This window comes from Suricata suricatta, chromosome 2, assembly GCF_006229205.1.
Source record: "Suricata suricatta isolate VVHF042 chromosome 2, meerkat_22Aug2017_6uvM2_HiC, whole genome shotgun sequence".
NCBI classification, from domain to species: Eukaryota; Metazoa; Chordata; class Mammalia; order Carnivora; family Herpestidae; genus Suricata; species Suricata suricatta.
This window is the reverse complement of record NC_043701.1, coordinates 177,831,850-177,858,804: the sequence shown is the minus strand read 5'-3', so window position 1 is coordinate 177,858,804 and position 26,955 is coordinate 177,831,850. Positions and strand designations below refer to the sequence as shown.

General features: G+C 48.4%; 1 protein-coding gene across 1 annotated transcript in view; it reads right to left on the bottom strand.

The window, feature by feature from the left end:
* Positions 1-23,271, bottom strand: part of DMBT1 (deleted in malignant brain tumors 1) — a 67,655-nt gene extending 44,384 nt beyond the window's left edge. Inside the window, 12 exon segments of the mRNA XM_029920547.1 lie at positions 181-555; positions 3,797-3,826; positions 4,624-5,025; positions 7,478-7,801; positions 10,972-10,993; positions 11,753-12,090; positions 14,676-14,702; positions 15,294-15,323; positions 16,126-16,527; positions 18,786-19,109; positions 22,780-22,960; positions 23,152-23,271. Of these exon segments, the coding sequence (XP_029776407.1) occupies positions 181-555; positions 3,797-3,826; positions 4,624-5,025; positions 7,478-7,801; positions 10,972-10,993; positions 11,753-12,090; positions 14,676-14,702; positions 15,294-15,323; positions 16,126-16,527; positions 18,786-19,109; positions 22,780-22,960; positions 23,152-23,271 (2,575 nt within the window).
* Positions 23,272-26,955: the final 3,684 nt, after the last annotated feature.

Sequence of the window (26,955 nt, the reverse complement as noted above, 5' to 3'; positions counted from 1 at the left end):
AAAGAAGGAGGGGAGCTGCCCCATTGTCTCCCTATGTGGCACTTCAGGAGTTAGCTGTGCCCCGGAAAGCTGGAGACACAGGATATCCAGGAGAGGTCGGGTGAGGGCCCTGCAGTAAAGAGTGAGTTTGTTCTCAGTAAAGATGACCATGAAAAGGGACCTGGGAGTTTTGAAGCTCACCTGAGCAGATGACACCAGCATCCTCCCCATGGCCACAGTTGTGTGAGTTCCAGCCATTGTGGGGGCAGCGCCACAGGTAGGACTCTTGCCCGGAGCAGCGCACATTGTCCAGCACAATGGGCCCTGAGCCCTGACCGAACCGGGCACTTCCTGGCGCCGACAGGGCCCGGCCACAGCCCAGTTGCCTGCACACCACGTCGGCGTCCATAGTGTCCCAGTCATCATCACACACGGTGCCCCAGGAGCCTCGGTACAGGACCTCCACGCGACCCTGACACTGGTCACTTCCATTCACCAGCCTCAGGGACAAACCTGTTTCGTTTCCTAGCAGACAACAGAAAAGTTACTTTCTCTTTGTTCCTGTAGGAAAGTCCTCTGAGGCCTGAGTGGATAAGAATTACTTCAGGGACCATGACTCCTGGTTCAGGTTTAGGGTGCCCAGCACAGAACTATGAAGCTGGCTCACCATTATTCACTGTTGAGGGGCTCTTCGTACCCTTGAGAGTCATGTGGCTTATGCATGTGCACAGTTTGGTGGCCCACATTGTCAGCATCTTAATTGCTGAGCCTGGATATGGGTTGTAGGGGTGATGGGTGAGTGTCAGTAGCCTGCCTCAGTTCCTCTATGACCAACTGAAGCACCTACATGAAGCCTAGAGATCCTACCCAGCCACCATGACAAAACTGTCCTAGGACCTAGTGTTCAGAGACTCTTCCTTCCTCTGACTGTCCTATATCATGGATCCTACCATGGGCCTGAGGTTCCTTGTGAAGGTTCCTTTATGCTGACCCCTGACTCATGTCAGCTCAAACCCAAGGCTTGTACTGAATCTGAAACACTCTGTGACCATCTGAATATCATACCAGTGAACAGGAGTAACTATCACTAAGCCTTAGCTCTGCATACTCAGAGCTGCCGGGGCCTGTGGGTGGCAGAGAAGAAACAAAACTTGGTAGCATTAGGCCTGTCTGAAGGAATGTCATTTCCACATTCAGCATTAGACCAGACATCACTAGCGTTCCGTCTCATCTAGACCCAGATCATAGCTCCCTGTGAGTCGGGCTGGGCTATGACCACTGTGTGGTTCTCATTCTTTCAGGCATGTATAAAATAAGAACTCTGTTCTCCAGAGAAGGTGGGCACTTGCAACAAACCCATGATAAGAGGACCAATTCCATAGCCCTTATGCAAATGGAAACCCTACCAGAGAGAGGGAGAGAGAGAGTGCGCAACTCCTGCCCACTAGGATGACCACAGTGAAAGAGAGAGAAGAGTATGTGTCATTGAGGATGCAGACAAAGCAAACATCAGAGAGTGTTAGTAGCACCCAATATCAGTTGGCCGCTGTGACATAAAGTTCAATGCTTCCACAAAAATGAAACATAAAGTCATCATTTGACCAAATATATACAAATATGTATACCCACAAGATTTAGAAACAGGTGTTCAAAGAACAAAATTGTACACATAAGTCACAGATTTGCTATCAAATTAGTCAATGATAAAAATAATCACAATGGTTTTTAACAGACAAATGGATCGAGAAAGAAAGGCAGGGATGCTGCAGGCAATGTGCACATGTGCCATCAAGGTGAATCTTAAGTGACTTGGCTGCCTGAGACAAATCAGTCACCAAAGGCCACATATTCACTGAATCCATTCATGGGGAATGTCCAGAATAAATGAATCCATATTGACCAAAGGCAGACAGGTGATGTCCAGAAAACAATGAGATTGGAGTGAGAGATAAGGTTGTGGAATTTTCATGGGAGTATGAAATATTCTGGAAGAAAATACTGTGATGGCCTCACCAATAGTGAGGATAATAATATAATATTATAATAATATGGTAATAATATACTATAATGTATAATAATATAATAAAATAATAATATTTGGAGTCTAAACCTTAAAATGGGAAATTGTACACTAGTGGTAAAGCTCAGAGATCCAAACAGCAGAAAAGCAAAACTATTTGGCCATTTTCTAAAGTTCTGAATACATAGCCCATAATCCCAGTCCTACTGCAAGATTGAAAGAAGTAGGAACAGAAACCCTAAGGAAAATGAGCTTCCAGACTTTAGGGGCAATCAAGGCCATCTCAGTTGCTCCACGGACACTGCACTGTCAGCACAGAACTGGACCCTGAACCTAGGCCAGCTCCAGAGCAGAGTGCGACATGGCCTGACACCCTGGGAGAGGCAAGGTTCTGTGGCTGGACTGGGGAATGTGGGCAGCATTCAGAAGAGAGTTCTTGGGAGAGAACAATGCTCTGAAAGGGAAGAGTTGTTTTTGCATCAGAAATCACATGCTCTGAGTTTTAGGTACAAAACCAACTTTCTTATTAAATAAAGCAGACAGGACCTCTGTCCATGAGGCTCAAGTAGGCCCTACTGTCCCTAATTGTCCATCGCTCCTCAGGAATAGGAAGGTGGGCATCGGGACCTGACCAGGCAATCAGAGTATGTGCACATGGCTCTGGAGACTCATGTCTTCCCAAGCAGTTATCTGAGTTTGCCAAGACATGTCACCCAGAGACTGGGAGACAAAAGAAGTCCTTCTCCTGGTGGCATAGAGACCTGGCACTGGTGTCTGCCCCTCACATGCAGGAAGCACAGCAATAGTGAAGCCCAGGCACATAAAAGACAACTGTGGTAAGAAAAACACTGTGAGCAGGCAGTCTTGGAGCTTTTCCATCCCAATGCTGCTGACGCCAGACCCATCACTAATATCCTCATTATGTGACACACTGACTCTCTCCTAGCATAAGAGGTTGAGCTGGGTTTCTGTCACTTGTAAAAAAAAGGATCCTGACTAGTAGATCCCATGAGTGGCCACTGGAGGGAAAGCATATTTCTTGAGGGAAATCAGAACACCTCATACTGAATACGGTGGTTAGAATGGAAGCTGAACCCACATCTAGGAACTTCACCCAGGCCAGTTGTTTACAGTGTAGAGAGAATATTTTGGCAGGATCCGAGGATGCTTACCATAGGAAGGACTTGTATACCACCAATCTAGAGAGAAAAACAAAGCAGAATTAGAAAGGAGGAGGAGTGAATCAAGGTTAGCTCAAGTGATTCTTAGGTGGGACCAAAGACAATGGGATCTGAGTTCTGCTGGATAGAAGAAAAGGGTCTCTGCTGAGAACCTTCCATGAGCTGAATCCTACCCCCAGTGTCTACTGCAATAGCAACAAGATGGTGCATTCTACAGAAGTAAGTGCTGTGGCGTCAGGACAGTGTTGTGTGGAAATCCATCTGTAGGCTCTACATGGGGAAGAGGACATAAAAAATCTCTATTCTTCCAACACATGTAGCATTTGGTTCAGACAATGCAATCAAGCAGACGTGTTTTTGAGAGATCCCTGTCTGTCACCTAAGTCTGAGTGAGGACTGTGTACCCCGGGGACTCTATTTCTCTGAGCCCAAGAGGACAACCAGTGTGTTGTGGGCTCAAATGGAACTGTCTACATAGTCGTGAGTGATCAGGGAATCCTCCAGGAGACAGAAAAACTCTAGAGCCCCTAGAGTTCCCCTTGAGATGATAAGTCAGGGGCCTGGGTTGGGAAAAAGAAGAGAGAGAAGCTCAGGAGTCAGAAGGCACAGAACTCACCTGGTGTGGTCGTGGGCTGGGACTGGGCAGCTGGGAAGAGACAAGAGCACATGAGACACTGCACAGAGCTGGCACAACGAGAAGCAAAAGGGAAGGACTGAGCAGGTCAGACACCATCGATGCTAGTCACTAGCTATGGATGGTAAGGCACATGACATCCACACCCTGGAAGGATGCCCCTCTTGAAAGGGCCAGGCAGACCAGGAATATGAATTCCCATGTCAAGGGCACTGGCTCCATTTCTACATGTGGTGCCTGAGTTGACACACAACCAATCGCCTGCCTTGGGCTTCCAGCTGCTCACTGTGGCAGCCAGACCGAGGAGTCCAACTCCCACCCAAATGCCATGGCTGTGATTAGAAGACTATCCTGAGGTCATGACAAAGTCTGCCTGGTAGTTATTGCAGAATCAGTTTCCCTTTGCACCACAGACCCACTAAACGATCCGGCCATAACACCTCCCAGGTGGGAGATACAGTCGGGGACTCAGGACCCACAACCAGGGCAGCGGTGGGCACACACATACTGGTCTGCAATCCTAGCCTGGGATCCCATGAGACACCTACATTTTGCAGGTGGATCTTTTGCTGCCAGCTGCACTGTGGCAGGAGGCCAGTAACAGCTTCACAGGGCCTGGTAGTTTGGCACTGGCCCTGATTTACCATCTCCACACCTGGCAGCCTGACAGAAACTGACATTGATTCTAGTGGAGAGTTTAGGAGACTTGAGGAAGACAGAGATGATATAAGTACCTTCAAACAAGCTGACCAGATGATGAGGACTGTCTACATACCATCAGGAGAAACACTGAACAATGAGAGGCTCACCTGAGCAGATGACACTGGCATCCTCACCATGGCCACAGTTGTGCGAGTTCCAGCCATTGTGGGCACAGTGCCACAGGTAGGACTCTTGCCCGGAGCAGCTCACATCGTCCAGCACAATGGGCCCTGAGCCCTGACCGAACCGGGCACTTCCTGGGGCTGACACGGCCCAGCCACAGCCCAGTTGCCTGCACACCACGTTGGCATCACTGAGGTCCCAGCTGTCGTCACACACGGTGCCCCAGGAGCCTCGGTACAGGACCTCCACGCGGCCTTGACATCGGTCACCTCCATTCACCAGCCTCAGGGACAAATCTGCCTCGTTCCCTAGCAGGACAAAGAACATGACCCACTGTCCATGTCTATCTTTGGCCAAAGGCTTAAGGCTTGTTCCAGACTCAAAAGCTTGCTTGTGGCCAGTCTTCCCTGAACATCATTCACCTTTGAACATGCCAAGAGCTTAATCTTCATCACAGGCAAAGAAGTGGAGACATCTTAAACAGACCAGTCCAAAGGATGCCATTATGCAGGAAAACACCTTATGACCTGATACAGGTAAGTAGGAAGACAACCACAATCCACTTTGGCATGCTCACAATGGCGCCTTCTAGCTATCACTGTCAGGCCAAGACCGTGTCCTGTGGGGCAGCTTGTGGGCTTCTGTAGGGTCCTGCCTATGCTCAGGCAGAGTCCCAGGGCCTGACTGCAACTTGCAAAAAAGGTGTAATACTAGCACATTGGCTCCCCCTCCCAGAGGCAATGCTCTGTGGCTTGGGAGCCATGAGTGATGCCCCAGGAGATTTGAGAGACCTCCAAGGATTACATTAACCTCCTTCAGGAGGGATCATCACTAAACACAGATCCCACTGCAGTCACGTGGCCAGCCCCATAGCATCAGACCTAGGATCTGAGGGTCACCTCTTTCTACTACCAAACACACACACATAGGCACCAAGATAACAAAGGCACACCCTGAGCCTCCTCCTGTTACTTCCAAGCCCAAAGTTTATCTAGCAGGAGAGTGAACCAGGGACTTGGATAGGAATTTTTACTTCTTGTTGGTCTTATAGGTGTGAAGTCTGGGATCCAGGTGCCCAGAAGCCATGACAGAGTTAGGGCCAGAGTTAGACATCAGCAAAGGAGGCTTTGGAAAGTGTGTGTGGCAGGCCTCATGACCATTGACATCTGCAGTGTCACCTTGCACATGTGTGTGCTGCACTAACCTGCTGCTTGGCTAACTCTCTTGGGATAAAGGTCCTGCACGAGGACAACCTGGTCCGTCTACATCCATCTCTAAATCTGGCATGTCGTTCTTTCCCTTAGAGGATCTTTGCATCTGGTCTACTCTGAGGTATGTCTGTCTGAGTGTCAGTGGTCAACCTGAGAGGTGTCAGATATCCCAGTACCAGTAACACACCCTCACTTGTTACACCTTCACCTCAGTGCACTGCTCCTCTTACTTTGGATCTATGCATACGACACAGATGTATCTGAGGGTGCTCAAAGCACTGAGCAATGGAGAGAATCCAGCCTGCTCTGAGGTCCCTTCAGAAGGAGGTCAGTGGGCATCCACATCCGTTTTTCCCCTCAATGTGCCACCCCAAATTGCAGTAGAGCTGAAATCCATAGATAAAGACCAGGTCCCTGAACCAGCAGGCAGCTGTCTCCTGGGACAGCCTGGAAGACCTAGATGAAACCTGAACTGATGGAAAGATGGGTGTCTTACAGTTCCAGGTCTGGATAGGGACCATCAGTGGACATTCATTGACAGGAAGAAGAAAAGGATACCCATAGTTTCTACAAAGAGAACTGGCACACCAAGAATGGTGAGAAAAGAGATGGAAATGATAAAAAGAGACATTTCCAGGAGGGTCACCAAGTCGTCACTAGGCAGAAATGTATTTTGGGGCCAAACAGATGTAAGAAAAAAAATAACAAACCTTGAGGCAGACAAAAAAACACATAAGTGCTCCAACTGGATCAGTTGAAGAAATCAGCCTAAATCTAGAAGCAGATGACTACATGTGCCCTTGGACAGACAGAGCAAGGGCCCTCTGTGAATCCCTCAGTCCTCTGGGAGCCCCGCCCTATATCCACTGCCATTGCTGCTTCACTGGGCCTGAGACCTGACTTTTCCACACTCAGAACGCCACCAGCAGGACCAGGACCACCCTGAGAGCCATTGTATTCACTCCACTGGGAAAACAGCTAGAATGAGTTGAATAGTTATTCAGGGAGCCCCCAAGTGTACCAACCCGGGCACAGTGTACTTAGTCTCATGAGGTTTTGCAGACTTTCTAAAGGGTCCAAGCTCAGGGCCATTGTCCTAGGTGGCTCATTAGAGTGCCATGTACCACTCACCAGCCATACCCTACCACAACCCCCTTCTCCACTACTATTCACTGCTGGCCCAGATTCACAATTTAGACTGCAATCCTGTTCTCAAGCTTAGCTTCATGGAGGGCCCCAAAGAATAGGACCATGAAGGAGTGAAGGTGGTTCCTTTTTCAGCCATATTCCCAAAAGGTGCAGCTTGAGAAAAGGGCCCAGAGAAATGGGGAATGGACCGAGCAGTGGATCTGGCTGACAAGTAGGGCATCATTACGTCTGCCCACTAAATGATGAATGGACCTTCTCACCCACAGCGTCACTAATAATCCTGAGCAATATCTGTGTAAAGAAGGAGGGGAGCTGTCCCTGTTGTCCCTCTAAGTGGCACTTCAGGGGTCAGCTGCACCCCAAAAGGCTGGAGACACAGGATATCTGGGAGAGGTCAGGTGAGGGCCCTGCAGTAAAGCGTGAGTTTGTTCTCAGTAAAGATGACCATGAAAGGGGACCTGGGAGTTTTGAGGCTCACCTGAGCAGATGACACCAGCATCCTCCCCATGGCCACAGTTGTGTGAGTTCCAGCCATTGTGGGGGCAGCGCCACAGGTAGGACTCTTGCCCGGAGCAGCGCACATTGTCCAGCACAATGGGCCCTGAGCTCTGACCAAACTGGGCGCTTCCTGGTGCTGACACAGCCCGGCCACAGCCCAGTTGCCTGCACACCACGTCGGCATCACTGAGGTCCCAGTTGTCATCACACAGGGTGCCCCAGGAGCCTCGGTACAGGACCTCCACGCGGCCCTGACACTGGTCACCTCCATTCACCAGCCTCAGGGACAAACCTGTTTCGTTCCCTAGCAGATGACAGAAAAGTTACCTTTCTCTTTGTTCCTGTAGGAAAATCCTCTGAGGTCTGAGTGGATAAGAATTACTTCAGGGACCTTGACTTCTGGGTTTAGGTTAAGGCTGCCCATTACAGAACTATGAAGCTGGCTCACCATTATTCACCATTGAGGGGCAATTCATACCCTTGAGTGTCATGTGACTCATGCATGTGCAGTTTGGTGGCCCACAATGGCAGCATTTTAATTGCTGAGACTGGATATGGGATGTAGGGGCGAAGTGTGAAAGCCAGCTGCGTGTCTTGGTACCTCTATGACCAACCGAACCATCCACATCAAGCACAGAGATCCTACCCAACCACCATCAAGGAACTGTCCTAGGAACTAGTACTAGGAGACTCTATCTTTCCCTAACTTTCCCATTCATCGACCCTACCTCTGGGTCTGAGATTTCTAGTGAAGGTTCCTTTATGCTGACCTCTGACTCATGTCAACTCAAACACAAAGCTTACACTGAATCTTAAGAATTCCATGAATCCTATGTATACATAAGCGTGGGCAGGAGTAAATGTCACTGACTCTCATCTCTGCACTCATAGAGCTGCCTGGTCCTGGGGTTGGCAGAAAAGAAACAAAACATGATAGCCTGGAGGTGGGTCATTTGCCACATTCAGAACTAGACCTGACATCACAAGTGCTTGGTCTCACCTGGACCCAGCCCTTGGCACCCTGTGAGCCGGGCTAGGCCATGACCATTGTCGATACTAATTCTTTCAAGCATGTATAAAATGAGAGCACTGCTTTCCAGAGAAGATGGGCCCTTGTAACAAGCCCATGATAAGATGACCAATTCTGTAGCCATAAGGAAAATGCAAAACCTACCCACAGAATGAAAGAGAGCGAGAGAGACAGAGAGAGAGACAGAGACACAGAGAGAGAGCAAAATCGGTGTGCCTGTTGTGACATCCATTCTGTGATTCCAAAGAAATGAAACACTATGTCATCTTTTCACCCAAACAAACCACTCCTAGATATATACGCAGAAAATTTTGAAACAGTTGTTCACACAACAATGGTCCATACACAAGTTATGCAAATGCTATTCAAATTAGTCAAAGATAAAAATAACCAACACGGCCTTCAACAGATGAATGGATAAGGGGAAAAAAGGCCAGGAATGCTGCTGCCAATGTGCACATGCACCATCAGGGGAACCTTGAATGATTCCTCTGCCTGAGAGAGGCAGTCAGCAAAGGCCACATATTCACTGAGTCCATTCAGAGGAAATGTCCAGAATAAATAAATCCATATTGACCAAAGGCAGACAGCTAATGACCAGAGAGAAATGGGATTGGATGTGAATGGTAATGTGAAATTTTCACTGGGGGGCATGAAATATTCTGGAAGTAGATATTGTGATGGCTATACCACTTGTGAGTACAGTAAACACCCTGGAATCTATAACTTAAAATGGTAAATGGTGTGGTAATGGTGAAGCCCAGAGTCCCAAAGAGCAGAATATCAAGAACTATTTGGCCATTTTCTATAGTCCTAATTCATACAGCCCATAATCCCTGTCCTACTGTAGGACTGAAAGAATCAGGAGCAGAGACTCCTACTGTCCCTAAGGAAGACAGACACCAGGCTTTAGGGGCAATCCGGGCCAACTAAGTTAACCCATGGATGCTGCAGTGTCAGCATGGAACTGGACCCTGAGCCAGAGGCCAGCTCCAGAGCAGAGTGCGACATGGCCTGACACCCCTGGGAGAGACAAGGCTCTGTGGATGGACTGTGCAATGTGGGCAGCATTCAGCAGAGTGTACTTGGGAGAGAACAAAGCTCTGAAAGGAGAAAGCTTTTTTTGGGTCAGAATTCACTTGCCCTGAGTTTTATGTATGGAAATCATCATTTCTATTAAATAAAGCATGCAAGAATTCTGTCCGTGAAAATCAAGTAGGCCCTACAGTGGCAAATTGTCTGTCTCTCCTGAGGAATAGGACGGTGGGCATGGGGACCTGACCAGATAATCAGAACACATGCACATGTGTTCTGGTGACTCATGTCCTCCCAGGCAGGTAACAGAGTCGTGCCAAGACATGTCAGCCAGAGACTGGGGGACAAATGGAGTCCTTCTCCTGGTGACACAGAGGCCTGGCACTGGTATCTGCCCCTCACATGCACAAAGCCAGCAACAGTGAGGCCCAGACACATAAAAGAAAATTGTGTCAAGAAAAACACTATGAGAAGGCAGCCTTGGAAATTTCCATCCTGATGCTCGTGATGTTAGACCCACCACTAACATCCTCATTATGTGATATACTGACTCTCTCCAAGCATAAGAGAGGTTGAGCTGGGTTCCTGTCACTGGCAAACAAAAGCATCCTGACCTGTAGATCCCATGAGTGGTTGGTGGCAGAATATCATAATTCTTGTGGGGAAACGGAACACCTCACACAATACTGTAGTTAGGACAGAAGCTAACCCCACATTTAGGATCTTCACCTAGGCCAGTTGTTTATGGTATTGATAAGAATATTTTGGCAGGGTCCTAGGATGCTTACCGTAGGAAGGTCTTGTATACCACCAATCTGGAGAGAAAAACAAAGCTGAATTAGAATGGACGGGGAGTGAATCAAAGTTGGCTCAAGTGATTCTTACATGGGACCAAAGATAATGCAGTCCCAGGAGTTCTATGGCCATGAGGAAAGGCATTCACTGCTGAGAACACTGCATGAGCCAAATCCCACCCCCAATGTCCACCACAATGGCAACAAGGTGGTGCATTCCACAAGAGTAAGTGCCATGCTATCCTGACAGTGTTGTTTGCAAATGCACCACTTCAGCTCCAGATGGGGAATACAACATGAAAAATCTCTATTCTTCCAACACATGTAGTATTTGGTCCAGACAATCCAATCAAGCAGAAGAGTTCCAGTGAGAGTCTGATCTGTCATCTAAGACTCAGTGAAGACAGTGTACTCCGAGTACTCTTATTTCGCTGAGCCAGAAAGGACAATCAGTGTGTTGTGGGCTCAACGGGAACCATCTACATACTCGAAGGTGACAAGGGAAGGGCTAGGAGACAGAAAACCTCCAGAGTCCCCCACAGACCTAAATTTAGGGGCCTGGGTTGGAATAAAGGAGGGAAAAGATGCTCAGGAGTCAAAGGCAGCAGAACTCACCTGGTGTGGTCGTGGGCTGGGACTGGGCAGCTGGGAAGAGACAAGAGCACATGAGACACTGCACAGAGCTGGCACAACCGGACACAAAGAGGAAGGACTGAGCAGGCCAGACACTATTGATGCCTGTTCCCAGCTATGGACGCAGGGGCACGTGACATCCACACCCTGAACAGATGCCCCTCTTGAAAAAGCCACGTAGACCAATAACATGATTTCCCATATCAAGGGGATTGGCCCGTGTCTACAAGCGGGGCCTGGGTTGACACACAACCAGTCACCTGCCTTGAGCTTCCAGCTGCTCACTAAGGCAGCCAGCCCGAGGAGTCTGGTGCCCGCCCTGTGCCATGGCTGACCTCTCAGTCCTAACCGGGGGTCATGACAAGCTTTGCCTGGCAGTCATTCCAGAAGAGCTTCCCTTTGCACCAGAGGCATCATACCTCACAGGTAGGAGATGCAGTTGGGTTCTCAGGACCCACAAACCGAGGCAAATATACTGGTCTGCAACCCGAGCCCTGGGATCCCATGAGACACCTCCATTCAGCAGGCGGATCTTTCCTTGCCAGCCGCACTGTGGCAAAAGGCCAGTAACGGCTTCACAACCCTGGCAGTGTGGCACCTGTCCTGATTTACCATCTCCACACCTGGCAGTCTGGCAGAAACTGACACTGATTCCAGCGGGGAGGTCAGGAGACTTGGGGAAGACAGGGACGATATAAGTACCTTCAAACAAGCTGACCAGATGATGAGGCCTGCCTCCCCTCCAGCAAGAGAACCACCAAACGACGAGAGGCTCACCTGAGCAGATGACACCGGCGTCCTCCCCATGGCCACAGTTGTGTGAGTTCCAGCCATTGTGGGCACAGTGCCACAGGTAGGACTCTTGCCCGGAGCAGCTAACATCATCCAGCACAATGGGCCCTGAGCCCTGACCGAACCGGGCATTTCCTGGCGCCGACGTGGCCCAGCCACAGCCCAGTTGCCTGCACACCACGTTGGCGTCACTGAGGTCCCAGCTGTCATCACACACGGTGCCCCAGGAGCCTCGGTACAGCACCTCCACTCGGCCTTGACACCGGTTACCTCCACTCACCAGCCTCAGGGCCAAACCTGATTCACTCCCTAGCAGAAGACAGGAACACTACCTTTCATTTTGTTACTGTAGGAGGAGCTCCTGAGGTCTGAGTGGATGAGAAGTACTACAAGGCCCATGACTTCTGGGATCAGGATAAGGTTGCCCAGTGCAGGACTCTCTGAAGCTTGCTCACCATTACTCATCGTTCAGGGGCTACTTTAGGTGCCCTTGAGTGTCAGATGACTTATGTATGCTCAAAATGAGTTGCCCACAGTGTCAGCATTTCAATTGCTGACCAAGGTCATGGGATACAGGGGTGACGGTGAAAGCCAGCAGCATGACCTAGGACCTCAGCCACCAAATGAGCCCCTCCTTCAAACCCAGAGATCATACCCAGCCACCACCAAGAAGATGTCCTAGGACCTAGCAATTGGAATATCTACTTTTACCTGAGTGTCCTATATTGTGGACCCTACCTCTGGCCCTGAGGCTTCTTCTGTATATTCCTTAACTGCTGACCACTGATTCAGACCACCCTCAAGACCAAAGTTTGTGTGGAATCCTAAGGTCCATGAACCCTATGAATATCATGACAGTGGGCAGAAGTAACTATGACTGATTCTTACCTGTGCATGTTCAGTGCTCCCTAGGCCAGGGGGTGGCAGGAAAGACACAAAACATGGTAGCATTAGGCCCCCCCCAGAGGAAGGTCATTTGCCACAAATAGCACTAGACCAGAAGTCATGAGTGCTCTGTCTCACCTGGACCTAGCCCTTTGTACCCTATGACCCGCGCTGGGGCATGACCATTGTATGGTTCTCATTCTTTCATGAGAGTTTTGTTCTCCAAAGAAGATGGACACATGCAACAAACCCATGATAAGATGACTAACAATGTAGCCTTTCGAAAATCGAAAATCCTAACCACAGAGACAGGGAGAGAGAGAGATAAACAAAGAGAGGGAGGAATTTGTTCCTACTAGGATGACTAAAATGAAAGATACAGAAGACATGCCATTGAAGATGTAGAGAAATAAGAACTTTCAGACACTGCTAGTGGTACCCAAAATCAGTGTGGCCACTGTGACCATCAGTTCAGTGCTTCCACAAAAATGAAACATATAGTCATCATTTGACCCAAATGTTCCACTATGCCCAGTGTATTTAGAAACAGGTGTTCAAACAACAAAATTGTACACATAAGTCATGGATTTGCTATTCAAATTAATCAAAGATAAAAATAATCAATATGGCCTTCAACAGATCAATGGATTAAAAAAAGGCAGGGGGTGCCAGGATGCCACTGCCAGTGTGCACATGTGCCATCATCATGAACCCTGAGTGAGTCTGCTGGCTGAGAAAAGCCAGTCACCAAAGGTCACATATTCACAGTATCCATTCATAGGAAATGGCCAGAATAAATGAATCCATATTGACCGAAGGCAGACAGCTGATGACCAGAGAGAAATGGGATTGGGTGTGAATGGTAATGGTGTGGAATTTTCACTGGGGGCATGAAATATTCTGGAAGTAGATATTGTGACGGCCGTACCACTTGTGAGTAAACTAAACACTCTGGACTCTATACCTTAAAATGCTTAACTGGGGGGTAGTGGTGAGGCCCAGAGACAAAAAGACCAGAAAGCAAGTACTATTTGGGCATTATCTACAGTCCTGACTTATATAGCCCATAATCCCAGTCCTACTCCAGGATTCAAAAAGCAGGAGCAGAGACACCTACAGTTCTTATGGAAGACAGATACCAGGCTTTAGGGGCATTCCAGGCCATCACAGTTGCCCCACGGACACTGTACTGTCAGCATAGAAGTGGACCCTGAACCAGAGGCCAGCTCTAGAGTAGAGTGCGACATGGCCTGACACCCTGGGAGAGGCAAGACTCTGTGGCTGGACTGTACAATGTGGGCAGCATTCAGCAGATAGTACTTGGGAGAGATCGAAGCTCTGAAAGGAAAGAGCTATTTTGGGGTCAGAAATCACATGCCCTGAGTTTTATAAGGAGAAACCACCTTTCCTATTAAATAAAGCAGACAGGCCCTCTGTCCATGTGGTTTAAGTAGGCCCTAGTGTCGCATCTTGTCTCTCTCTTCTGGGGAACAGGAAGATGGGTAAGGGGACTTGACCAGGCAATCAGAGCACATGCACATGGCTCTGATGACTCATGTCTTCCCGAACAGGTATCAGAGATGTCAGCCAGAGACTGGAGGACAAATGGAGTCCTTCTCCTGGTGACACAGAGGTCTGGTACTGGCATCTGCCCCTCACATGTAGGAAGCCCAGCAATAGTGAAACCCAGGTACATAAAAGAAACTGGTGGTAAAAAAAACCACTGTGAGCAGACAGTCTTGGAACTTTTCCATCCTGATACTCATGATGCTAGACCCACCACTAACGTCCTCATTGTGTGAGACCCTGACCCTCTCCAAGCATAAGAGAGGTTGAGCTGGGTTCCTGTCATTTGTGAACAAAAGGTCATAATTCTTGTGGGGAAACAGAACACCCCACACTGATTATGGTGGTTAGGACATAGGCTGAACCCATATTTAGAAACTTCACCCAGGCCAGTTGTTTACGGTGATAAAGATAATATTTTGGCAGGATCCTAGGATGCTTACCATAGGAAGGACTTGTATACCACCAATCTGGAGAGAAAAACAAAGCTGGATTAGAAAGGAAGGGGAGTGAATCCAGGCTGGCTTATGTGAGTCTTAGGTGGGACCAAAGTTCATGGGATCTGAGGAGTTCTGCCAACAGGAGCAGAAATGGGTCTCTGCTGAGAGCCTGCCAGGAGTCAATGTCTCTCCCTGAATGTCCATCACAATGACAACAAGGTGGTGCTATCTGCAAGAGTAAGTGCCATTTTGTCAGGACAGTGTTGTTGGGAAATGCATCACTTAGGCGCCACATGGGGAATGGGACATGAAAAATCTTTATCTTCCAACACAAGTAGCATATGGTCCAGACAATGCAATCAAGCAGAAATATTTCGGAGAGAGTCTTGTCTGTTACCTAAGTCTGTGTAAGGACTGTGTACCCCGAGTACTCTATGTCTGAGCCAGAAAGGACAATCAGTGTGCTGTGGACTCAAATGGAACTGTCTACATAGTCAAGCATGATCAGGGAAGGCCCAGGAGAGAGAAAAACCCAGTGTCCTCCAGAGAATTTAAGTCAGGGGCCTGGGATGGTTTAAAATGGGAGAGAGAAGCTCAGGAGTCAGAAGGCACAGAACTCACCTGGTGTGGTCGTGGGCCGGGACTGGGCAGCTGGGAAGAGACAAGAGCACATGAGACACTGCACAGAGCTGGCTCACCCAGACACAAAGGGAAAGGGTCAGAGCAGGCCTGACACCATCGATGCTGGTCCCCAGCTATAGACGGTGGGACACGTGACATCCACACCCTGGAAGGATGCTCCTCTTCAAAGGGCCAGGCAGACCAAGAACATGATTTCCCATGTCAAGGGCATGGCCCATGTCTACAAGTTGTGACCAAGTTGACACAAAACCAGTCTTTGCCTTGAGCTTCCAGCTGCTCACTATGGCAACAAGACTGAGGAGTCCAGCTCCCACCCAAATGCCATGGCTGCTCTTAGAGGCTTAACCAGGCATCATGACAAGGTTTTCCTGGCAGCCATTCCAGAAGCAGCTGCCCTTCACAGCACACACCCTCTTGCATGGACCGGGCATCACAGCTCCTGGTGGGAGATACAGTCGGGGACTCAGGACGCACAACCTGGGACAGCGGTGGGCACACGCGTGCTGGTCTGCAATCCGAGCCCTGGGATCCCATGAGACACCTCAATTCTGCAGGCGGACCTTTTGCCGCCAGCCACACTGTGACAGGAGGCCAGTTATGGCTTCACAGGACCTCCCAGTGTGGCACCTGTCCTGATTTACCATCTCCACACCTGGCAGCCTGACAGAAACTGACACTGATTCTGGCGGGGAATCAGGAGACTTGAGGAAGACAGGGATGATATAAGTACCTTCAAACGAGCTGAGCAGAATATGAACACTCTTCCCCACCTCTCCCCCCAAAATCAAACACTCAATAATGGGAGGCTCACCTGAGCAGATGACACCAGCGTCCTCCCCATGGCCACAGTTGTGTGAGTTCCAGCCATTGTGGGGGCAGCGCCACAGGTTAGACTCGTGCCCAGAGCAGCGCACGTTGTCCAAGAAAATGGACCCTGAGCCCTGACCAAACCGGGCACTTCCTGGGGCCGAAATGGCCCAGCCACAGCCAAGTTGCCTGCACACCACGTTGGCGTCATTGGTGTCCCAGTCATCATCACACACGGTGCCCCAGGAGCCTCGGTACAGGACCTCCACGCGGCCTTGACACCGGTTACCTCCATTCACCAGCCGGAGGTCCAAACCTGTCTCATCTCCTAGCAAGACAAAGAAGAAGACCTTCTGTCCATGTGTACTTCTGGTCACAGGCTTAAAGCAAGTTACAGCCTCCGGGGCTTGCTCGTGGCTGAAGTTCCCTGGGCATCTCTCACCTTTGAACATGCCTAGAGTTTAATCTAGGATGCTATGATGCAGGGAAGCACCTTATGATTCAATCGAGGTGAGTAGAAAGACAACCCCAACCCACACTGGGCATGCTCAGGATGGAGCCTCTTAGCTACCAGTTGCAGTCCAAGACCACTGCTCTTTTGGGTAGCTTGTTGGCCTCTGGGAAGCCCTAGCTGGTTTCCAGCAAAGTCCCAGGACATGATGGCAACTTGGCGAGAAAGGAGCAGTACCAGCATATTACCCCCTCTTCCTGAGGCTGCACTCCGTGAGCTGGGAGCCATGAGCAAGGTCCCAGCAGAACTTGTGAGGACTCCAAAGATTACATTAACCTCCTGCAGGAGAGTCTTCACTGAGTTTCAGCCCATGACTCCCCTGAGTCAGGTGGCCAGCCCCTGAGATCAGACCTAGGATCTGAGAGACTGCTATTTCTACCACCAAACACACACACACACACACACACACACACACTCACACACACATACACACACACACACACACACACACGAGGGCACACCCTGCGACTCCTCTTGCCAATTCCAAATCCAGACTTTATCTAGAAGAATGAGTCAGGAAAGAGGGGTCATTTACCTATTATTGATGTTACAGATGAGGAGGTGGGGAGCCAGGTGCCTGGAAGTGATGACAAAGGGAAAGGCCAGAATTAGACATGGTGGAAAGCAGTCTTTTAAAAGAGTTTCTGGCAGGCAGCTGACAGTTGCACACTGCAGCCTGCCGCCTTGCTCCCATTTGTGCTGCACAAGCCTCCCACTCAGCCAGCTCTCTTAGGGTGAAGGCCAGGCAAGAGCACAACCTTGTCTGTCCACATCCATCTCTAAGCATAGCATGTTCTTTTCTCTCTTAGGAAGCCTTTACCACCTCTCTGTTCTGTAGTCTGAGCAGTTTCCCACACTCTGAAGCTTGGGCAGAAAGAGGCAGGAACATGGTGAGTTGACTTGAACCCAGTTAGGTATCCCGTTACCTGAACATTGCCATCACTTACTACGCTCCCATTCCCTGGGCACTGTCCCTGCCACTTTGGATATACACGTGACCCTGATGAACTTGAGGGTGTTGAAAGCAGTGAGTGATGAAGAGGATCCAGCCTGCTCTGAGGTCTCTTACTGAGGAGGTTACTGGTCATCTGGGTCCAGCTATGTCCACGCAGCATGTCAGCCAAGATTGCCTTACAGCTAAAATTCACATCACACAAGGCCAGCTCCCTGAACCTGCAGGCAGCTGTCTCCTGGGGAAGCTTGAAAAGACTGGACGAAACCTCATGGATTGATGGACATATGGGACTTTAGAATCCCAGGTCTGGTTAAGACTATCAGACTATGCATACAGAACTGATGCCTTCACATGCCCTTGCGTAGACAGAGCCAAGGTCCGCCATGAATCTCTCCGTCCTCTGGGAGCCCCACCCTATGTCCCATTGCCATTGCCTGACTTGCTAGGTCTGAGGGCAGACCTTCCAGCAAGCAGAATGCCACCACCCTGCCTGCAATAGGCCGCCAAATCATTGCATTCACTCAGCATGGGAAAGCTAAAATGAGTCTGGGCAGTTATTCTAGGAAGAATACAATTCCACCAGCCCAAATGCAATGCTCTCAATCTTCACAAAGTTTCTTGGGCTTTCTTCAGGGGTGAAGCCAAGGCCCCTTAGTCATATGTGGTTCTTCAGCATTCTATGTCCTACTGAGTGGCCATTCCCTACACCTTCCCCACTTCCAACTGTTATTCACTGCCTGCCCAAATTCACAATTTAGACTGCAATCCTGTTCTCTGAGTTTGCTTCATTGATGACCCAATATAAGATGACAACGAAGGAGTAAAGGTGGCTTGTTTTCCAACCCACATCAAGATTCTTGAGAAGGATGGTCCTGGGAAATTGGTGGTGTACCGAGTGATGATTCTACCGAGAAGGAATAGGGGCTCTTTTTTCTGTCCACTGAATAGTGAATGATTCCTTTCACCAACCATGCCATTGTTGCTGCAAAGTAATATTGGTCCTTCTCTTTTGGCCTAATAGGAGGAAAGAACACATCCTACCCTTGCTTTTTCAGTGTACTTCAGTAGCCTGCTGTCTCCAGGGAACCATAGGGGGCACAAGTTATCTCAGAGACGGTTGGATGTGGGCCTTGTAGTATGTAGTATGCTTGTTTCCATCAAAGACCACTTCAGAAAGAGAGCCAGGAATATCTGTCACCTGAGCAGATGACACCGGCATCCTCCCTGTGGCCACAGTTGTGTGAGTTCCAGACACTGTGGGGGTAGCTCCACAGGTAGGACTCATGCTTTGAGTAGAGCATATTGCCCGGGACAAGTGGCACTGAGCCTTGACTAAACTGGGCATTTTCTGAGGCCAACATGGCCCAGCCACAGCCCAGCTGGCTACAGACCACACTGGCATCATCGGTGTCCCAGTCATTATCGCTCATGGTGCCCCAGGAGCCTCAGTACAGGAACTTCATGTGGCCCTGACACCAGTCACCCCCACTCACCAGCCTCAGGACCAAACCCAATTCAGTCCCTAAAAGAAGGCAAAACATTTCTCTTTTATGATGCTACAAATGATGATAGAGTCTTAGAACTCTATCATACTTGGAGTGCTTCATAGTAGGTAAAAGTCCCTGAGAGTTGTAACTAGGCTGGACTCATAAAGTATCATGAGTTAGAATTCTTCAAGGTTAAAAGGACAGTGACTTCTGCCCCCAATCTAAGCCACTAGAACTTCAGGGGTAAGTAAAGCCACCTTAGTCTCTATCCTGGAGAGGGCTTAAAGACTATCCACATGTTCTTTGTATGAGAAAAATAGGGACATATCTCAACTTCTGGGACAGCATACCCATGACTGTCCAGTGATGACGAGAATTCTCATCTGATGACACAAGGATGTCTTGTGAGTTCTCATACGTGTCTTGGGCTCTGAGGTTGGGTTAGAAAGCTTTTTGCACATGCTCCTTCTGGCTCCATAGCCAAGTCTGTGGGGCTAGAATGGCTGGGGCTAATGCAAATTTGTGGGATGAAACAGGTGGCACTGTAGTCTAGAGACTGATTCCACTGGTCTTTGACACGAGGCACCCAGGCTCCTAAAGGTTCCATATTCCAACTGACCCCTCCCCACCCACTAGGGATGGACAATAAAGGAAGCTCCAACTCAAGCTGGGCCCTGGGTCACAAGGGACCTTCCTTTGTGCTATATGCATACAATATTCTTTCTTACCCCGTCCCTTAGAAATATTCCTGAATAAGAGTGAAACCCATGTATATACTTGGCATCATTACTGACCAAAAAGGAGGCAAAGAAAACTATTCATTACCTGTTGCACCATTAGTACCTTCAGTATCCACTGTAGTTCCATCTGCATAGATTGTAGAAGGAGGGAAAAAAACCAGAAAATGTAAATTTAGGTCCCTTCTGAGGAGAATCAAGGACCGAAAGTAGAAACTACTAAGGAAACATCATTTCTGACCTGGATTTCATCTTGCTATGTGACTTTGGAAAAGGGAACAAACATGTCCAGTATCAAGCTCTTTCATTCTAGAAGACTATTTTGGAAGAATCTCTCTTTATGAACCTACCAACCCTGATTCTGATTATTCCACATGTGACCTATGCAGGGCTCCAGGGGATAGATGCAAAAATAACTTTTCTAATCCTTATGCTTCTAATTGATTTCTCTTATCTAATTGCATTGACTAGTATCTCTTGTTCAGCGTTAAAGGAAGGCCATTCTTGCCTTGTTTTCTACTTTAGTGAAAATGCTTCTAATGTTTACCCATTAAGTAAGATTGCAGCTTTAAAGCTATGATTTTTTCCATGGCTTCAAGAAGCTTTGATGCTTGTCCAAGGCCCCAGCAAGAGCCCACTTAGTGCTGGGACCTGAAGAGAAGATGACTTGATTGTTCCTCTTAACCCACTGTCACTAAAGCATTCATTTGGTTTCTGAATTCCCTACTGGGTTTCTACAGGAGGTCTTTTCAATCTAAAGGAAGTATGACTCACACCTCTACCCACATTGGAGGTTCTGACAAGAGTAGCTCTATGTAAGTCCTATGTGCAGTCCTGTGTCATCGTCAGATATCTAAGCTCCTGAGTCCCTCGACTGCACCCCTGATGGACTCGTACCAAAGAACTTGTTACTGTACATGTCTGGTGACATGTGTGTCCTTAATTATAGGGAAGAGAAAGAGGTAAAGTCAGACTTCACCCCATGGCCTTTAGGGAAAGGAAAGCATAACCCCCGAGGAACAGAAATGCCTGACATGTGTACCATTAAGATTCCCAGCTGATCTATGCTGAACTCCTAGTCAGGGGCCTTCATGTGAAGGCTCTCCTTCTCTTGTCCTGGAGTCCATGGTTCCCATGGGGTATGGGCAATGACTTTCCTTCCCAAAGCCAAGTTGCCAGAAACTCAAGCTGTATAGACTACCTCCCAGCTCTTTCATAAGAGGTGCCCCCAGGGGAGGTGGGACTATGATGCCCATAAGCTGAAGGGACACAGTTCCTTCATATTGAGAAGGAACCAGGGTGGCCTGATATGGGCTCAGGAAAATGCAAAAGCAGGCAAGGATGCTACCCCAGTAGGTTTGCACTTGTCTCTCCGGGCCCTGCAGCCAGAGACCCAGTACCCCAGCCTGGCCAGGCACCAGCATGCAGTGGTGAGGACCACAAAACCTTCCTGGAGCAACAGGACCTTCCTGGAGACAAGACACTAAGCTCCACCTTGGAACTCCTTGGAAGTGCCTATGCAGGTCAGTCCTTCCCCAATCTCAGGGACATGGTCCATGGAAGGGTTACATTTAGGCCTGAGGCCTTATTCAGAGGCTCCCTCTTCAGAGCAGAGAACCCCTTTCTCTTTCACCTTTTGCACCTCTTCTGGGTCAGAGATGACCCTGTGAGTGCAGTGAGGTAATGAGCCCAAAGTGAACCCATATAAAAATGTCACCTTCTGACACAGTTGTTTCCTGGGATGTGTCTGCAGGAAACGAAGAATCTACAAAGAGGAGAAGAGAAAAGGTAATCAGCATTGGCTCTCATTTGAGAAGGGTTGGACTTTTGCCTCCTTAGCTCTGAAATAAGGGCTGCATGCAGAGATCCAGAAACCCCACTCATTGATGAAAGGCTACATTTCTTCCTGACAGAATTCATCTCTCTGTCATTCTGCCACCAGTGACAGTCTTTGCTCCTGCCACCATCCTTTCACCCCTCTGCCTCCACTGTTGTCCATCAAAATAATCACCTGGTTGATGAACAGCTCCACCTGATTTACAAGATGACATTTCAGTACAAGCTGCCTCAAATGACAAGTATCTACCATCACTGAGATACTCCTGAGGAGGTGGCCCCAACTAAGAAGAAAGGTAGTTTTTTCAAAGATACATCCACAAATGCTGAAATAAACCCCTCCACAGTGACTGCTTGGAGGCCCACACTGTCTGGGGGAGGCCGTTCTCAAGTGACGGTTGGATTATCAGGGTCACATCCCATACATGGTGGCAGGTGCACAGACCAGTCCACATAGCAAATGCCAGAGGCCTCTCTAAAGATGGATAATTTATCTAGGAAGCCCCCTTTGGGGGACACAGTGAGTGATGTTTTCGGAGTCTCTTTGTGGATTAAAAGACCACTTGGTGCTTGAACACCTACCAGCACCCTGTGAACAAAGGAGAAACTCAGCATTGGCATCTGCTAAGTCGAGTCAAGGAGAATTTCTCTCTTCCACTGCAAGTGTAAATATCTTTTGCTTGTCATCTAATCCCCAATAAAGAGAATATACTTGTTACATCTGTGTTTGATTTTGGTACAGATTTAGGTTTTAAGGACCAGAAGTCCCCAGTCATTCTCTCCTGACTTTAAAAGGAGAAAGTGCCACCTAAGAAGGTATTTGGTCATCCCAGCCCAGGGCTCATCAGAACAATACCACTGGGTATTGCATTGGCAAACTCTGGAGGAGCCTGACATTGAAACCCACCTCTACCACTTCCCAGCTTTAGGACTCCAGGCAAGTCACTTGCCCTCTCTGAGCCTCCATTTCTTTATCTGTGAAAAGGAACCTGCCCTCTAACATCAAATAAGGCATGGCTTCAAGCAATGCACGTAACTGCAAAGTGCTGTGGGCATGTGCCATGTAGAGGTCAGCAGGAGCCTCTGCCATCGGAGTGCCCCAGGCGACCACCAGAGGCGAGGTCAGCTCTACCTGAGCACATGACTCCGGCGTCCTCCCTGTGGCCGCATTCATGGTTGTACCACCCGCTGTGGGAGCAGCGCAACAGGTAGGGCTCCCATGTTGAGCAGTATACAGAGCCCAAGAGAATGTTCCCCGAGCCCTGACCAAAGTGGGTCCTGCCTGCTGCTGACACCGCCAGGCCACAGGCGGGCTGCCGACAGACGGCATCTGCGTCCTGGGTGTCTCAGTTGTCATGACACATGGTGCCCCAGTAGCCTTGGTACAGGACCTCCACGTGGCCCTGACACTGGTCACCTCTGCTCACCAGCCTCAGAGGCAAACCTGCATTGAAAGAGCGGAAAGCCCTCATCTACTCTCTCTGCCCCCTGGGCTTTCACTCACCAGCACCCCCTGTTCTCCTTCCTCTGACCGCTGCCTCATCTCCTTCACCCGTTTCTCCTCTCCCAGCACCTTACAGGTTGCTGCTCTGCCACACGCTGTCTTAGCCCTCTTCTTCCTCATCTTCATTCATCTTCCCCCCGAATAAGCTCATGTGTTCTGAGAGCTTTCCAGAAGGAGGGACCCCCAAAGCCACCTCTCCTGTGCTGATCAACTGTTACAAGTCCAGCCAAGCTCTAGACCAATATTCCCAGGGACCTTCTGGATACGCTCCCCTCCCCCACTGTCTGGTATCCGACACGGTCTCTTTTGTCTACTTCAATCATGGAGTCACCATGCTCCACATGAACCGTGTTGGAAATCTGGTTGCTATATTTGATTCCCCCTCTTCTGTACCTCTTGTATCCAACGTATCAACAAGGTTTTCTTTCCTTTTATTCTCGCCACCATTTTGCTGGGCTAGATCTTCCTTCTCCCGAACCCGGGCCCTGCCAGTGGATTGTCCTGCCCTCTCCCCTCCCTCCCTAATCCATCCTGTAGATGGATTCCACAAGCATTTATGGAGTGCTTACTCGGGGCCCCCTCCTCTGCTGATAGGACTGACTTGTCTCCCCCCAGAATGTCCTAAGTTTTATCTTTATAAAATGTGGGTATGTTCAACTCGCCTTCCTGCTCAGAGCGCCTCAATGTACTCTCCACTTGATCAGGGTCAAGTCTTGGATGGCATTCATCCAAGAGTGGATCTCAAGTCACATCTTGAGCCTCCTGACAGAGCCTGAGTGCCACCGTCACAGACATCGTGCTCCTGCCCGACGTGATTCTGCTGAACCACCCGCCCCGACTATGCGAGGGGAACAGGCAGCAGAGTCTGGGGGACCCAGCCCAAGACTGACAGCACAAGCGGAGTCTAAGATGTGCTTTTCAATGGTTGGTTTGTGGTTATGAGAAATTCATGGTCTGGGAGTGACCACAGAGGTGGGATGGGATGGAAGGTAAGGGGGCAGGTGGTTGCTGTGGTCGTCGTAAAGGAAGGGATGAGGCCAAGAGAGAGGAAAGGCCAATTGGGCTGTTTCTAGGGTGTTCTAGAGGTGCATTCCAGGCCCCCTCAGCCCTGCCTGCTGCCCCTCGCCGCTCTGGATGTCCCTGCAGAACTCTGTCTCCCTGCTCTCAGCCTGCCCTTTCCTGGTTGTCAGTCACCAATAAACTCCCCTCAAGCCCCTCCCAGGCCACTTTTGGACCTTCAGGCAGTTCTGAAAAGACATGGATTGGCCTCAGCAGAGCCAGGAGCCCCACTGCAGGCTCCACTGTCCTAAGTGAGCATGTCAAGGACTATGACATATTAAATTCAATGCATTGTGCACAGTCGCTCAGAAGTTGAGGAAACATGGATAGATTTCATAAGAATAGCGGACAGAGGTCAAGGAGTCTGTTCCAGGTTCAAGTTTCTGCCCAGACACTTCCCCACCATGTGGCCTTAGATGTATAACTATTAACAAATCACCAAACTGTGCCTTAGTTTCCTCATCTGCAACTTGGGGGAAATAATACTACTTACCTCAACCTGTTAGAAAGATTTCATGATAATAGTGCTTACTGTGTGCATTAGTTGAGCACTTATTATGTGCCAAGCAGTATTTTAAATGATTTTTTAATACATTAACTCATCTGGTGTATGAAAATACTTGTGTGCAGGATACATAGAAAGTGCTTTCGAGACGTTAGCTGTCCTCAAGATAACTATCACTAAGAAGAGGTGCTGGCTTTTCCTCCCCCGTCTCTCCTGATACCAGGCTGAAGCTAATTTCCTGCAATGAATGACCAGGAAGCAGACAGAAGGAAGGAGAATGACAAATGAGACTGGCTGAGTATGCACCTGGGACATGCCTGGGGTCTCAGCATCCTTGATCCTTCCCTCTCCATCCCTGCATTCTAGAGGGCAGGTCCTTACCCTGTGGCCAAGACTGCACTCAGCCTCAGCTAGCCACAGCAGCAGCAGCAGCAGGCACAGAAGCTCAGCCAGTGAGCAAAACCTCAGGAAGACAAGTAAAGAAAAAAGGTCTTACCATAGCCTGTAGTCCAGGGGTTCCACAGACCTAGATAGAAACAAAATTCACCTTGAAACAGATTCTGCTGTTTATAAATGTACAATCCCAGAAATCGGCTTGAGCATTACCTTACAATCACGCCAGGGGGCGCTGTGGCTCACTCTTGGGTCTGTGTGCCTGCAGCGTTCTTGCAAAGTTTGCAATAGCAGATTACAAGTGGGCTGGATACAGGATGTTTGATCATTTTCGATGGAATGAGGCACATGTTTCTTTACCCTGCTCACTTACACTACACTTTATAGTGTAATCTGCTCAGAAAGAAGGGCTGGACAAGAAAAGGCAGCTTAGACTGATTGTCAAGGATTTCGGATACCAGTTGAATCCTTCCAGTCTGAACCTTGAGTAGAGTCAGCCCCCAGAATAGCCACTCAGAGGTCCCTTAAATGAGTATTTATTTTGGAATCAGATATTCTGTTCCTTCTGACCCATATCCTGTGAAAATTTAGTCTATCTTGAAGAAAACCGGCATCTAGAGAACCCTGAATCTTTATCTCCAGTGAAGCCGCTCCGCAGCTCTCCACGCACCCTCCCACTTCAGATTAGCCCTAAGGATACCTTCAGGTCCTTCAGACTCAATTTTAGCTCTTGAGTTTCTTTTTTGAGCAGATCTCATTCTATTTGTGAAGATTGATATGTCATGACCTTTCTATGTTTTTAGAGGTCTTCCAAAGGACAAAAAGATTACTTATTCATTAAAAGAAAACAGAATAAAACTCATTCTTATAGTCCCTATATGGACTCACTGGATCCTGTTAGAAGTCCAAGATGCTTTGTGGGCTCTGAGTGACTCCCCTTTTCCTATATCTTGAGACATTTTGCTATTTCATCATTTGAGGAATTGGCTCATCATTTCTCATTAATTATTAACTATCATAAAAAAGAGTTCTATAATAAAGATGAAGAGAGAATGGTAACATTATCTAGAAGAAAAATGGAATGGGTCACCATTTCTCAGTGACCCAAGTATTACAGTAGCTTTCAAGAGGGTATTTTTTATAAAAAGACTCGAGACACTGTCTTTGTAGGGTGCTTTGGCTTTCATTGAATGAAATTAAGAATTCAGAACCTTTCATTGAATGTTATCAATGACAAAGAGAAGAAAATTGACAAAGGAAAATGTTTTGCAGTAACGAGATGAATCAGAAGAGAAATGTAAAGAGATAGACCGCAACCCTGTAGATGCTAACAGTAACGGTGAAATCACTTCTACAATTGAAATCTCAGACTCCGAGCCTTTAAATGATGATACTGGAGAAACTTCCTCAAGTTCAAGAATCGAGGAGTCAGTAATATAATTCTAAGTATAAAAATGAAATATAGTGTGCTCACCCACTTCGGTGGAAAGGATTTCATCAGTGATATTTTGCAGTAAGAACTTGGACCATCTCATTTTGCTAAAAGGACATGTGATGGTCCACTTTTATTTTTTCTAATGCTGATGTACCAAAATCTACTCCATGCAGGAGATCTGCTATGTTATAAATTCTAATATATTTTCTTCCATGATCCCTTTTTTCCTAACTTCTTGATACAGGGAAAGTTAAGGCATTTGTTAAACTTCTCAGATTTTTTGTAAATGTGAGTCCTGCTGGGAGCAGAAATCAGGGGTTCCGAGATTTGACTCTCTCTAGCAAAACCAACAGGCCAGTGAGGGGACTTGATGCCAGAGAAGCACACCATTTGTCTCAACACCTTGAATGTG